This window comes from Etheostoma cragini, chromosome 10 (assembly GCF_013103735.1).
Source record: "Etheostoma cragini isolate CJK2018 chromosome 10, CSU_Ecrag_1.0, whole genome shotgun sequence".
In the NCBI taxonomy this organism is placed as follows: Eukaryota; Metazoa; Chordata; class Actinopteri; order Perciformes; family Percidae; genus Etheostoma; species Etheostoma cragini.
In genome coordinates, this window is record NC_048416.1 from 22,585,062 (window position 1) to 22,599,450 (window position 14,389).

General features: G+C 38.7%; 1 protein-coding gene across 1 annotated transcript in view; it reads left to right on the forward strand.

Annotated features, from left to right (window-relative positions):
• fgfrl1a (fibroblast growth factor receptor like 1a) overlaps nucleotides 1-6,742 on the forward strand; it is a 65,560-nt gene extending 58,818 nt beyond the window's left edge. The window contains exons 5-8 of the mRNA XM_034883834.1: nucleotides 1,997-2,296; nucleotides 4,305-4,477; nucleotides 4,583-4,763; nucleotides 6,092-6,742. Of these exons, the coding sequence (XP_034739725.1) occupies nucleotides 1,997-2,296; nucleotides 4,305-4,477; nucleotides 4,583-4,763; nucleotides 6,092-6,510 (1,073 nt within the window). The 3' untranslated portion in view covers nucleotides 6,511-6,742. The remainder of the gene's footprint in view (nucleotides 1-1,996; nucleotides 2,297-4,304; nucleotides 4,478-4,582; nucleotides 4,764-6,091) is intronic.
• The last annotated feature ends 7,647 nt before the right edge of the window (nucleotides 6,743-14,389 follow it).

Here is a 14,389-nt window from a genome sequence, read left to right on the forward strand (position 1 = left end):
GGGGAGAGTATGTTTGTTCTGTCATCCTGCCCAGCTTCCTGTCGTTCAGCAGAGAACTATATTCCACTGACTGATGTAGCCGTAGTGAAATCTCCACATTTTAGCGCGCAAGCCCGTCACATAATTCTTCCCCTTGTTTGTTTACTCAGAGCTAGAATAATAACTGTGTCCAAAGAAAGAGGCACAATTGCAGTAGTTTCGGGGGGAATTATCTCCCCGGTTGAGTGCTGTAAAATCAAGCGCTCCAGTGAATAATTTCCTCTACTTCCTCCCTACTGGATAGTGCTTTTTTGCTTTCACATGCTTGCTAATTCTTTTGTTTTTTTTTAAAAGGGATGTTTGTGTATGAATAGATGCATGGGATTCGGTTTGGTTAAGTGAATGTCATAAGGAGGAATATGTAACTTTGAATGACTGCATGGTCAGTCATGCAACTGTGTGGGGGGATGTGGATGTTTGAATAGGTGTAGGGGGTTACCTGGCCTTTTTATGTTTTGTAGGATAGGATTTGCATGAATGAATAGATGTTTGGTGTAATGCTAAGTCACTGTCTGGCTTTTTATGACTTGTGCATAGATATGCATTCATGAGTGGATATTTGCAGTGATGTTACATAGATGTCTAGCAGGTTTTACTGTGTGATCTCATGGATGCATGATTTAAGGTGTGTAAGTGTTTGTGTAAAGTACTGTTTACGCATGTGTTTGTGGTTCCCAGTCATGTGAGTCTTTTGTGTCAGAGAGAAGAGGACGTGATTCAAACATTTTCTTAAACAAACAATTAGGTTTATTACAGCAAATTAGGTTGTATATACTGAGAGGCACGCTGCCATATGATGTTATAGCACAACATGGAATTCTTGGCACTGCCTGTAGTGATGACCTCAGCCTGTCGGACGCTCCTTACACTGCAAGAAAAATGTGCATCTTAACAAGTAACCAAGTCTCATACTCAAGCCTAAAAATTCAATTTTTTGCAGACTGAGCTGATTCAATTGTTTCCTAATTAATTTTCTTGTTTAACAGTTTGTGGAAAAAGATGTCAGTACATTGTAACAAAAAAATTATTTCACACCAGACATCAATGTACTGTGTGCAGTCAAAGGTTACACACCACTGCACAATATTCATGGGGCAGAAAATGAATTTGTTATCACATTAGTTGTTGCAGATGTCTGCATGCATAAACATGGGTTTAACCAATAAAATGTCAGATTGAGCAACAAGGAAACAACAACACACGGTTCAAAAAGCCAAACAAACATGCAACAAGAGAGTTTAGAACAGCTCCAGAGAATCCTTTGGAGAATGCAAAGTGCTCCATCCTGACATCTGGAGGAAATGTAATGTATGTATATTCAAACTGTAGTTCTCATTCTGTTCTTTCATTTTTATTTAAAAGAAGATAGAAAAATAATGTGAATTTTGTCTAAGATAATGGTAGAGTTAAGGTAAGGTAAAGTTGGTATTTTCCATTCCCAAATAGGTATGAGGTGGACAGTACTGTAGATTAGCTATAGGGCTTTAACAATAAAAATGCAAAGAAAATCTTAAAAGATGAGAAAGCAGATATGGTTAGTTTACTGGAGGTAAATAGCTAGCTCAGAATCATCCCTTTGTGCCCAGGTCTCTTCAGATAACGTGGCTTTGATAGCTCTTTACTTTTCTTAAAAGCCTCTTATAATACTCTTTGCCCAATCTGTTCTCTTTCCACTGGTTTAAATAACAGATCACTGCTTGTAAATATAAAATTTCTCTGTGAGCCATTTATCTCTTATACCTGATGACTTCCTCTGTTCACTCCTTTTCTTTTTTCTATCTGTGGCTTACTGAGAGTGAGAAAAATGTTATTTATCTTTTCACATTTGCATTTTGAGTTTTATCCAAAGTAACAGTAAGCCCCCATAGCCACCAGCAGCTAACAGCAAAACAACTTGTTTTCCAGTACTACATCTCTTTCTAATTACAGTTACAATTCTCCCTTTCTTCACTCGCAGTACGTCCACGTTTCACCCAGCCGTCAAAGATGAGGAAACGCGTCATCGCTCGTCCAGTGGGAAGCTCGGTGCGTCTGAAGTGTACAGCGAGCGGTAATCCTCGCCCTGACATCGTCTGGCTCAAGGACAGTCGGCCGCTGGTGGACGAGGACGCTGAAGGAGGGGGAGAAGGGGAAGGAAAGAAGAAGAAGTGGACTCTGAGTCTGAAGAACCTGATGCCGAAGCACAGCGGAAAGTACACCTGCCACGTGTCCAACAGAGCAGGAGAGATCAACGCCACCTACAAAGTGGAAGTCATACGTGAGTCACCAATTAACCAGATGCTACACCTCAAATATATAGATCATTTATCAAAGTTTTTTTCTTTGATTAAAATTGGTTGAAGCTTACTGTTGAAGCTTACTGCTTACTGGGATGGGACTTGAATTGTCCCATCCCAGCACAACAGTAAAGATCAATGCCACCTCCACATGTTCCACCAACCTGCATAAAATTTCCATACAAGGATAAACGAAGTGGCAATGCTAGTGTTCACAAAACTGTCTACATCAATGCTAGTGAGCACTTCTCCTTTGCCGAGATAATCCATCCACCTCATGGGTGTGGCATATCAAGATGCTGATTAGACAGCATGATTATTGCACAGGTGTGCCTTAGGCTGGCCACAATAAAAGGCCACTCTAAAATGTGCAGTTTTAAAGAAAACCAATCTGTATCTGGTGTTATGGTTAGGATTAGGGGTAGGTGTAGCGTTATGGATATAGATATAGATTGGTATAAACTAAAATGATATTGTTTAAATTCTTTTAGTCATTGTTGCTGGTTGCAAAGTAGAACCAAAGTGTCCACGTGCATCAGTGTGCTGGCCAATGAGTTGCACCAAGTTTAAATGTTTGAAATAGCTTTTTTAAAAGCCTCCTTTTACTTCAGTGGAATTTATTGATCACCACCAGCCCTGTCAGCAAACACCAGTCAAGAGAGGAATATTCAGCAGGTTTTTCAGTCTGGAAAGTGAGGCAGCTGCAATATCCGTCTAAAAAAGGTCTAGTTTTACTGTTGAGTGCCAAATGTGTGTTATGATGATTTGTGAGTGTTTTCTGATGTATTAGGTTGTTGGAAGGCTACAAAAGCTGTTTTGACGCTGGATGATTTAATGTTAAGCTGTTTGGTTGAGCTGAATTTGTTAGAATCTGACTGTGATAGCTCAGACCCGCTCCTCGCTTTACTCACCACATCTGTTGTTCATTAAAGTACAGCTGTAGTCTTTCCTGAAGAGACACACACACACACACACACACACACACACACACACACACACACACACACACACAGGAAGGAAAGTCAAACCGCTGCTCACTTATGTAAAATGTGACATTTTCTCTCTCAGTAGAGATTCACTCAGCTGTCATTCATGGCTTGGAAAATTGGGGGAAAAAGGAGTACTAGACAGAAACCCAGTAAAGCTCTCACAAAACATATATAATCCATAAGAAGAGATAATAGAGTAGAGAATAGAGTAGATAATAGTAAATATGATCATTTATCTAGTTGGCATTGGTTTGCACATGCTTGATGAGCACTTAGAACATCCATCTTAAAGCTGGGATTAAAATAATTTTGAAATACATTAAAGGCTTGTTACCCCTGCACCATTTGGCATCCCTCTTGATCATTGCCTTACAGCGCTAAATAAAAATTAATGTCCAAAGATTTTACACTACTTTTTAAAAACTTTTCTTTCCATATGTTTGCCGCTGTTCTGGCAGTGATGTTTGCATATGTGGTTCTTTTGCATTTCATTGTGGGTAGCCATGCTTACCAGATGTCATACATTAGCATATTTAAGGTTAAAATAATTTAACTTATAGCACCCTGAGTCCTTAGGAAATCCTGTGTCTGTACTCTGTTCTTAGAGTCTTAAACATATTTTGAAAGTGAAAAAAATACACCTGCAAGATAATTCTTTTTGGGTTACGTTCTTGTGAGGTCGTTTTAACAGAAACTAAAAAGACATTCGATAGTCTCTGGCAGGTGTGTTTATTCTGCTGTATAAACTGAGAAAGAAAAGGCAGGAGCTGAAGATAAGGGATCTGTTTGTGTGCCTTCAGAAGAGAGGGGGGATATGGTGCTGAATACAGCAAATACTGTTCAAATAATGCTTGCAAACCATTTTATATTCTCTTAGGATTGTTGGGTTTACAAAGTTTACAACATACAGCAATAAAGCTATTTCTTCTTTTGACACTGTCAACTGAAATAAAATGTGACAACTTTATCATTCTGTGTATGTGTTTTTCTCTCTCTTCAGAGCGTACCAACTCTAAACCAATTCTGACTGGCACTCACCCTGTCAACACCACCGTGGACTATGGAGGAACCACATCTTTCCAGTGTAAAGTCCGCAGTGATGTCAAGCCGGTTATTCAGTGGCTTAAAAGAGTCGAACTTGGTGATGAGAACAAATTCAACTCCACCATAGAGGTAAAAACAAACACACTGCTACATATAAACACGTATCTCTGAGGCACATTAACTAGTAGGATTTGACTGAACTGATTAATAAACCTTTTATGATTTTATTCAAAGGTTGGAGACCACCGCTTTGTGGTCCTGCCTACAGGGGAGGTTTGGTCGCGTCCTGACGGATCCTACCTTAACAAGCTGCTAATAACCAGAGCCAAGGAGGAGGATGCCGGCATGTACATTTGCCTTGGAGCCAATACTATGGGCTACAGCTTCAGGAGTGCCTACTTGACTGTGCTACCAGGTCAGAGGACAAAATGGAGAGAAGCTAATATACATACACACACACAATCACAGAGTGGTAAACGATCTTATGTAATTATCTCTCTGGTTATATATTCAACAGATTTATATACTTGACCTGCAGGTTTGATTGGAGGCAGTTAATCAATATAGTTATTTTGCTACTGGTGCAGGTGCTAATACCAGTTAAATTAAAATATTACACATTAGCAATACTGGCCTATATTACATACATGTCCTAGAGTTTTCCTAGCTGAGTTGTTAACTTGACATGTGAACTTGACATATATCATCAATAAGCTCCTGTTTTTCTCTGTTATGATCAGAGGGTGTTGTAACTATAATGTCTGCTCTTAGAGCAGATACTCATAGGCTAACCAACATTGGCTGGCTCCACTGGCTTGACAAAGCATAAGGTTCTGTCCATAACATTACCAGCTAACAACATGTGGAGCTAACTAGCATTCTGCCTGAACCACCAAACAACAACAACAATCTTCTTCAGCTACCTCACCTTAGAAAGCAACAAATCAAACACCTCTGTCTATATCATCAGCTAGGCCTGCACGATTCAGGGAAAAATATGAATCATGATTTTTTAGCTTAGCTTGGGAGTGCTTTAAAACCTATTTTATACAGTCTATTTTTTAAACTCGCAGGAGAAAGTAGTAGCGTTTGGGTTGCAGTCGGCTTATAAAATTAAATGTGAATCAAAGTATTTTCAAAATAAATATAGATATACAGTATATATTTGTTTTTTAATTATTGTTTTTTAAATTCAAATTATATAAAAAATGTAATTGTGAAAAGGGTGAATTGAGATTGCAATTTTAAAACGATTAATTATGCCCAATATCGGCTACTAACAAGCTAGCTTACAACAACCAGCCAATAGCATGTTGCCATCACTGGCAGCATGCTGCTCAACCCACCCAATAAGCCGGCCAAGTGTCACATTGAATTGCCTGTGCACAGACCTTTGAATCTGCACACTCCACTGAGTAGACCGATTCGTCTAGCACCATGACATGAAACAGTGGTTTCTCTGTTAACAGTCAATGCAATGAGCGCTGCAAGGGGACTAACGGTTAGCCAATCAGCTTCATGGGCAGGACTACCACTGTACCACAACATCATAGTTGTCCACTCTTATAAGCCTGGCTTAAAGTTACATTAGAGTCAGGCAGATATGTTCGGATAGAGAAAATCAAACCTCTCTACCCCATGCAATTTCTTTAGAGTGAAGGCAATGTCAGACTGAAGATGGAAATGGAGTGTAATGAGTCTTCCGTCAGATTTTCTGACATATTTCTTCTTGCTCCTTTGCAGATCTGAAGCCCCAAAACAACGTTGTCCTCACAGCAACATCCCCGAGCCTCCCTTGGCCCGTCATTATTGGAATACCAGCAGGAGTTGCCTTCATCTTAGGCACCGCCCTCCTCTGGTTCTGCCAATCAAAACGAAGCTGCTCCTCTTCCTCTTCCTCTGCTCTGCCCCCTGCCCAGCGTCCACCTGCAGCCAGTCGTGATCGTGCATGCCCAGCGCTGCCTTCTCAAACGGCCAACGGAGATAAAGATTGTCTTTCATATGAAGACTACGTTGCCCAGCAGCAGCTGCTCCTGGCTCAGGGAGGTAGTGGATTGGTTCCCAAGGTCTACCCGAAGATCTACACGGATATACACACACACACGCATTCACACGTCGACGGGAAAGTGCACCAGCACCAGCATATTCACTACCAGTGTTAGCACGCTTTGGTGTTTCACACTCAATTGTTACATGAGCATGTCCCTGTGCATGCAGACTTATTCACAACAGTCCATACTAGCTGCTACACTGCAATGAACAAGGAAAGCCACACACAAGACACTTTGCCGATTCATATTCATGGAGACATGGAGTTACAAAATTGCCGCATTCTGCTGCAGCCACATTATTGTGTATACACACCTATTCAAGACACAAACAATGAAGAATGTAAAGAAAGAAGATCTGTATTTTTAGCCAACCCAGTGAAATCTATGAGAGAAAAATCCCAAAACATGTTTTATTCAAAGCTCTTGTTATACACAAATCTTTTCTGTAGATTTTTCAATCTCTTATTTTTTGCTCAAAGGCTTCAGTGAAGTAATAATGCACTGCAGTTACAAGGTAACTTTATCTGTTCTTTAACTTTGAACACAATCACAACCTCCTCAATAACAGTAGAAACAGCTCATCCAGTTATATAGCATTTAGCACGCTACTTCATCCTGGGTAATCTATAAAGAACAATTTTGCATGTTTGTCATGTAATGGCTTAATTTCAGAGTATATTTCAGGCATTAGCACAACTGAGCCATTAGAAACATAAACTAAGGCAAACTCCCACTGTATCAATACCATCTGCAAGGATGAGGGGCTGCTAGGTTTTGCTTCTGCTGGGCCGCAAAACGTTATGAGAAAGGTCCAGCTGCTGTCTGGGAACTCTGTGAAAAACAGCGGATGACAACTGGGTTGCATGGATTTTGCTATGTAAAATGTTTAAAGCAGGCAGTTGTAGAATTAATCATTAGATCTCTACTCCACTGACCATTTCTGCCCTTTAAAGGTGACATGGTGCTCTTTGGATGCTTTTATATAGACCTTAGTGGTCCCCTAATACCATATCTGAAGACTCTTTATCAAAAGTCAGCCTTGGTGCAGAATTATGACCTCACAAGGGGCAAGATTCTAGCTCGGCTCATCTGAGCTGTCATTTTCTCAAAGGTGGAGCAGGATACCCAGGGCTTGGTTTACACCTAACACCATTTCTAGCCACTGGAAGACCATAGGCAGGCTGGGGGAACGCATATTAATATAAAAAAATCTCATAAAGTGACATTTTCATGTTATGGGACCTTTAAGTTCCTGGAGCAAATTGACATTTCCTGTTTCGCATTGTTGCCTCTTCAGCTTTGTTTGGTGCCTGCTGAGAAGAGAGGGATGAAGTATATCAGTTCTTCTGATGTCAACACCTCTTAAACCAACAGAGCAAAGGGATCATCAACAATGCCTCAGTGTAAAATAGTGCCTTATTAGAATTTTGTCCAGATTTGGTGGATGACTGTTGGATCATCGGATGTGTCACAGACACTTGTTAATCTGTTATGAGAGTCAGGGGCTTAAAAGAGAGGAACTTCAACGCTTCAACTTAAAGTCCTCAACTCTTCTTCTCAAAGCACCTCACACTATGACCTCAAGTGTAATGGAACAGGCTTCGCATGTGCTCTGTTCTCCACACATGGTTTGCCACAAAGCAAGGGGACTGAAGACGAAATGTTTTGGAAAAAGGGCTTCCTTCAAACCTTCAGCTTAGATGCTAAAAGGGTAAATAATGGAATGCAGACTAAAACCGATACCAATACCACAAAAATGTTGAGCTATATATATATGCTTAAGAACGTTGCGCTGATTACTACAGCAATACATAAACTGCTCTCTGTGCTGTACAATGGCAAATCATTATAATAATTCCTTGATCATGAAGATATGTCTGGGATATTTGGTTTTGTCTTTTGATTCACTCGTCTGCAGATTATTGAAAACAACTCTTAAGGTGGTCAATCATTTTGGTACTAAAATGATTGACATCCTCAAGAGATGTTTTCAATGATGACATCTCCAAATCTGTTTTAAATGCATTTACAGGTGGGTTTTAAGTATTTAATGCTATTTGATTACATTTCAGTCTCATTTTAAGGCCATTTAAAAGCCCCCTACACAACAATGTTACATCTCCACACATGTTTTCATTCCTTTAAGCTTTTTTCTTGTGTGTGTTCTCTTGTTACTTGGTTTGTTGTATTGTATTTGAATGACCGTTCAGTTGTTCTTATTCTCTCATTGTATCACTGTATTTATGCTTTCACTGCTCCTGGTAGGTGATCCAAACTTCATCAGAAACCAGCTTCTAAACAACAGCAGACTTTCTTTGGCTCGCTCAGGTCTCCATCTTGTTGTTCTTGTGTGTGCTCATAAATCTGACCACTATATTAAAACTGTGTAGACTGATATGCTAAGATAAGATTTAAATTTTAGCTGCTTTAAATTACAGCACTCTCTGAACGGCACACTTTTCGGTTGAAACAGAGCGGTGACTTTAACTTTTCCAAAGATGTTTAAAAAGAAAAAATATATATATTTGAAATATAAAAAAAAAAAAATTTCAAACAAAAATAAAGCTTGTCATGTAGTTTATTGCACAAGCGAGTATCTCTTTGCAGACCTTCTTCAGGACAAAAACAGTGAGACGGGAAGTGTATTATAATTAACTTTAGTTACACATGTGGACATTCTTATGCATGCATTTTTGCACGTAAATCTTTAAACTCAAGTAGGAAAATGAACAAATATACATATGGAAAATTCTTATATGCCCATTTTTTATAATACTCATTGGTATGTTATCATTGTCCTGAAACGCTTTGAAATTAAGTCCTGTTCAGGTGTCTAGTTTCTTTCTTTGCTTTCATTTTGTTTCAAACCTGTGAAGTCCTTTGTATTATTTCATTTTTTGAATGACAAGATTTTTAAGAAGGTGTAAGCTATAAAACATACAGGCTTCAGATACACAGTATGATTCTTGTTCATCGTTCCAGCATAGTACCCTCTCTTCTTACCTGTATAACAACAAAATTACATACAGTATAACATTAAAATTATTAAATGTTAAAGTACATCAGAACAGCAAGAATAAGGATGTATCAAAATGATTTTACTCACTAAAACCTTTAACTGAAGATAGGTCTTCTTCCTGTGTAATATTCGTTGTCCCTCCATTTTCTGTATTTAAAAACATCTGTTGAGAAAGTCACCCTGAGCAGCTGGAGTTTATTCTTAATTGTAATGTTTTTCTTTCAATGTTGGAGGGGTGGAAATGTTTCCAAATGGTAACATTTTCCACATTTAATGCTCTGTTTTTCTGTGAAAAACTGTTGTAATATCAGTTAACTTTTTCACTAATTTCACACATTCATTTCACACATTTCAAACCTCAAGTTTTATTGTACTAAAGCTAATGGACTGCCAGTAGACAGACTGTGTATTTGCATTATCACAAGCATGTACATGGAATGACATTAGTGTTGAAATTATAGTAAGTTTTAGATAATTTAGAGAGAATACTTTGGACCACACAGCAGGTCTAGCAACACATTGGCCCACTAAACATTGTAAATTGTCTCAAGATTCAAAAAGAAAGTGTCTTTCTAATTTATTTTCTTTTAAACGTGTTTTTCAGATAATTGGGCATTATACTGCATGAGTGGATTTTGTGTTATGGTAGTAATGTAAGCTATGAAACAAATACCCTGTTCATGTCATTGTAATATAATGTATTTATACATGCTGACGGAATATACAAAATTTTATCGATTATCTTGGTATAGACAATCTTGTACAGTCATTGTCGTTTAGGTTAAAAGTTAGTTTTCTCCAATTGTAATCATTGTATTCGTGCCATTAAAAGAAATGGTAAATATATGTATTATATTGTATTTGTTCTTAAAATGTAATCTAACCAAGCAAGATGATACATTTTGACAGTGTCTGTGAGACAATATATTTATCTCTGAGTATCTGTCAATCAATGTTCTGCCTCTCTCTGTCACATCACAGAAAGACATTCCAGTCCGGCACAATACCTTCCAGTACCATGGGACTGTCTTTAAGTGAATGTCCTCCATATAATTGCAGCCCTTCGATTGTGAGAGCTGCAGTCGGCATTTCATCTGTCAACATGTCTGTCTGGGTAGATGACAGATGGACAAGCAGTGCGTGCAGATGGAGGGTGTGAAGGCCTGGCATCCCTCTATCCCTCTCTGACTCATTTAGGGGAAGAAGATCATGAAAGAAAACCACTGTTGAAAGGATGGGGCACTGGGCAGGACGTGTGAACAGAATAAGATGATAATAGACAACTTAAAAAGGTATTCTGCATATGCGTCAAGTTTTTAGCAACATGTTTTTTTCTGCCTTTGCTTGGTGTTTTTGCACTGCTTTTATTAGAGACTACCTGACTGTGAAAAAAATCCTCATACGTTCAATGAGTATTTGTGGGTGTCATGGCGTAGGCTCATCCAGAACATCTTTACTGTTGACTTGGGTCTTTAAACCTCCAACAGACATGTTAAAGCCAATAATTGATTTTTACTTAAAGACAACAGAACAAGCAGACAACATTCACACAGTAAAACATTGACATGGCTATTGAGTTAGCAAATACCAAGTTTCCAATTTACACCTCAAGCAGACAAGGAGCAACATTAGCATTCATTTGGAGTTTAGGTGCAAATATTCGCGATTTGAGTTTGGTTTCCACCGACTCCTGAGGGAATATCAGACTCTATAGCTGCTAAAGTTTCCCTATTTCACCACATAGTTGCAAACTTTGTCTGTCTGCCATTTGATGCTGAGCAGCTAGTGTACAGTGGGTTTATCAGAGTGTTAGCTTTGTATACCCCTGCCTTCTGCTGCAAGAAACAGCGTTAATGAGAGTAAGCGAACCAAAACAGTAAAGTTGCAGGATGTAAAACCAAAACAAGAAGGGAAATTGCAGAGAGATGTTTAGGCTTTGTATGCTGTCACTACGAGCAGCCCCTTTCACTCTAAGTCATGTGATTCATGGTTTAAATAAAAAAAAAAAATCTGTCTGAGGAGCCTCTAACCCCTTGTGGGCCTTCGTCCAGTAGGGCTGTACAGTAATCCATCGCTTCCAAAGCTGCCAATCCAACTCTTCCTCTCTTTTTTCCAAGGAAACATGTATTGATGTGGCAAGTAACATGGAGCACATCACTTCCTGCGTGGAAGTGGGTTTTACCAGTGAAAGCCCTACCAGAGACCACGTGTTGACAACAATATAGCTTGGTTTCAAGTCCAATTCAGTTTTTGCAATTCATCACGGAGTGATGGATAGCTAACAAGCATTTATTTATATGATAATGCCATTGTTACTTTGCTAGATTCCATAGTCATTTGAACATCTTTTCAACTCTTTTATGAACTAACAATACAGATTGAGAAAAGAAATGACAGATTGTGTTTTTTTCAAAATCTACCCATGTTCTTTAATTGCTTTGCAATGACTCCTCGCTCGGTCAGTCTGCCATCTCCTCTTTCTCATGGCTCAGCCATGATGATAGTGTTAAAAACTCCATTGCTACCTTGTTAGCCTAAATGGCCGTGTGTGTGCAGTGCCGTGTAGCAATTCGTTAGATCGCGAGACCCGATATCACGCGATACCTTCTGACCTGTTTCAAAAGGTTTTTTTCTGCTCACAGGCGCTAGGGGGGAGCGAGACCACCCCCTTCCAACATGAAAAAAAGAAGTCATATAACCACTCCAATGACTCTTAAGCTGTTCAGTTAAGGTAAATTAAGGGAAAAAAATCTGCATAGTTCCTCTTTAATTATGCCAACATTGTTACATAACGTTTTGGATTTTAGTACTGAAGATTGAACAAGGGGTTGAAAGGAAAAGAAGTCTGAGAAAGAAACACTGAAGAAATACAGAGGAGCAAAATCCCTCACTGGAATCTGCGGTTTGGAAATTGCTGCAAAGTCAACAGTTATTAATTACTACATGACCTAACCCAGGGATTTACAAATCCTGGATCTGGTGGATTTTCCTCCATCTGGTAAGCTTCACTGGTGATAGATAGCAGAGGTGGTGTGTGTAAGGTTTAAAGCTAAGACATATTACATGCTTCATTTTTGGTTTGGGAGAGGAAAAAACTGGTCTGTTAAAATATACTGTACAAGGCAAATATGTGACTTTCCCGGGTGGTTTTCGTCCTTGACGTTTAACTCTCTTTTTTATCTCAGAGATTATAGCCTGCTTTTACTGTTTTTTCTGTTCCTCCTGTGAATTTGATTGACTTGAAGAGTTGCAGGAGAGGAAGATGGGGAGGACAGACAGAGGAGGAAAAGATGAAGAGAAGTAGGGAGGAGGAGCATGACACAGAGTTGAGCTGCTGACAGATGTGTTGAGCTCACTGCTGCTCTGCACTGACGAGATGAGAAAATGGAGAGGAGATCAGCAAAGACTGGGGAAGTGTCAAATGAGACGGGAAAGATGTGCAGGACAGGAAGGGAGGAGAAAACAGCAGATTGATTCTGTTGTCATCCTGAATCAGATTAATTGTTTCTTAATGTTAAAGTTAAGGATTTCTTTAATTGCTGTTTCTTTTTGCTTTGCTGGGCATTATTAACAATCTTAAAAATAATCAGTGAAACAACATTTCTTAGTGAAAGCAAGTCATGTAGTGCAACACATAGAAGTATTCACTGTGTATTTCCATTTAACCTTTGCTTTACCAGGTGAAAGTCTCAATGAGTTATTAAGCTTTTCTAGGAGAGGTCAGGCCAAGAAGTCAACATTAATTTAAAATGTCAACAATAAACAAATGCGGTTTCAGGCCATGGGTCCTGTTACACTGAAGAGCAGAGATTATCCTGTCAAAACATACACGCGGGTATTTGAAGTCTCAAGTGATCATCCAAATAAATTAGACACAATCCCAAAAAACATCGTTGTTTTGTTTAAATTGAGCCTTTCTCAATGTAACCCGAGTGTAATTCAAACTGTAAACTGTACAAAGAAAACTTAAACAACTTTTCGTTATTGGTCAAATACATAAAACCATTTGTGTGCAAAGTGTCTTTATTGCAGAGTTTTAATTTCTTTTGCTGTGATTTGTTGTTCATTGAGATGTTTTTAGTATGGACACTTGAATCTGTTTAATGAAATCCGTTGAAACTCCGCTGCATTGAACCTGGCTACTTTGGCTCGTTGTATCCTAATCCCCTACAATGCTCACTCATAACGCAAAGGTACAGTAATGGAGGTCTGATAGAAATTTGAGAAAAGTATAAGAAATTCCTAAAAACAAAATATGTACTATAGGGAAAAGAGACAACAATACTTTGATTATACTGTACACTAATGTTCTAAGTATAAGACATAGTAAGTATTAAAGTTACAAAAAACAATTAATACAAAATGATAGGCTGGATTCTAGGAGGCCTATGTGGCTGACCTTGTAAATGGATCACATATATCCTCAAACTGTTTAGTCTTAAAGGTGAATCTTAATTGAGATCCATGGCTCACGTAAATCCTGTTATGTGAAAATTATCACAGTATTTTACAGTAGTTAAATCTGTCCTTGGGGATGTTTTGGTTGAAATACAGACATGTGTCTATATTTAAATTCAATTATTATGTATGTTTAACCTGATGGTTTTAGATCTGTCGACAATGATCAACTGTCAATGAAGATATGATGTAGTAATTTGGACATTCCCCACACTGAGAAAACTGTTCATTGTCGTTGTTTTTCAGAGAGATGCCTCAACTTAAAGTGGGCCCCTTAAAAGGGTTCGTCCAATGTTTTGAGAAAAGAGGAACAATGAACACAAAAAGAGGATATAAGTAGTTGGCAGTGTTGTACATTTTCACTGAAACGTAAAATGTGAATGACACCTTTAACCTTTTCGAGCTTGTGTGCCTGGCTGAGCATTTGGGTGGGAATTCATGAAGGCTTCATGAGCTAATTAGATGAAGGATGAATCCTTTGTTGGGTTAAAGTCACTGTTTTCTTTTGACTTG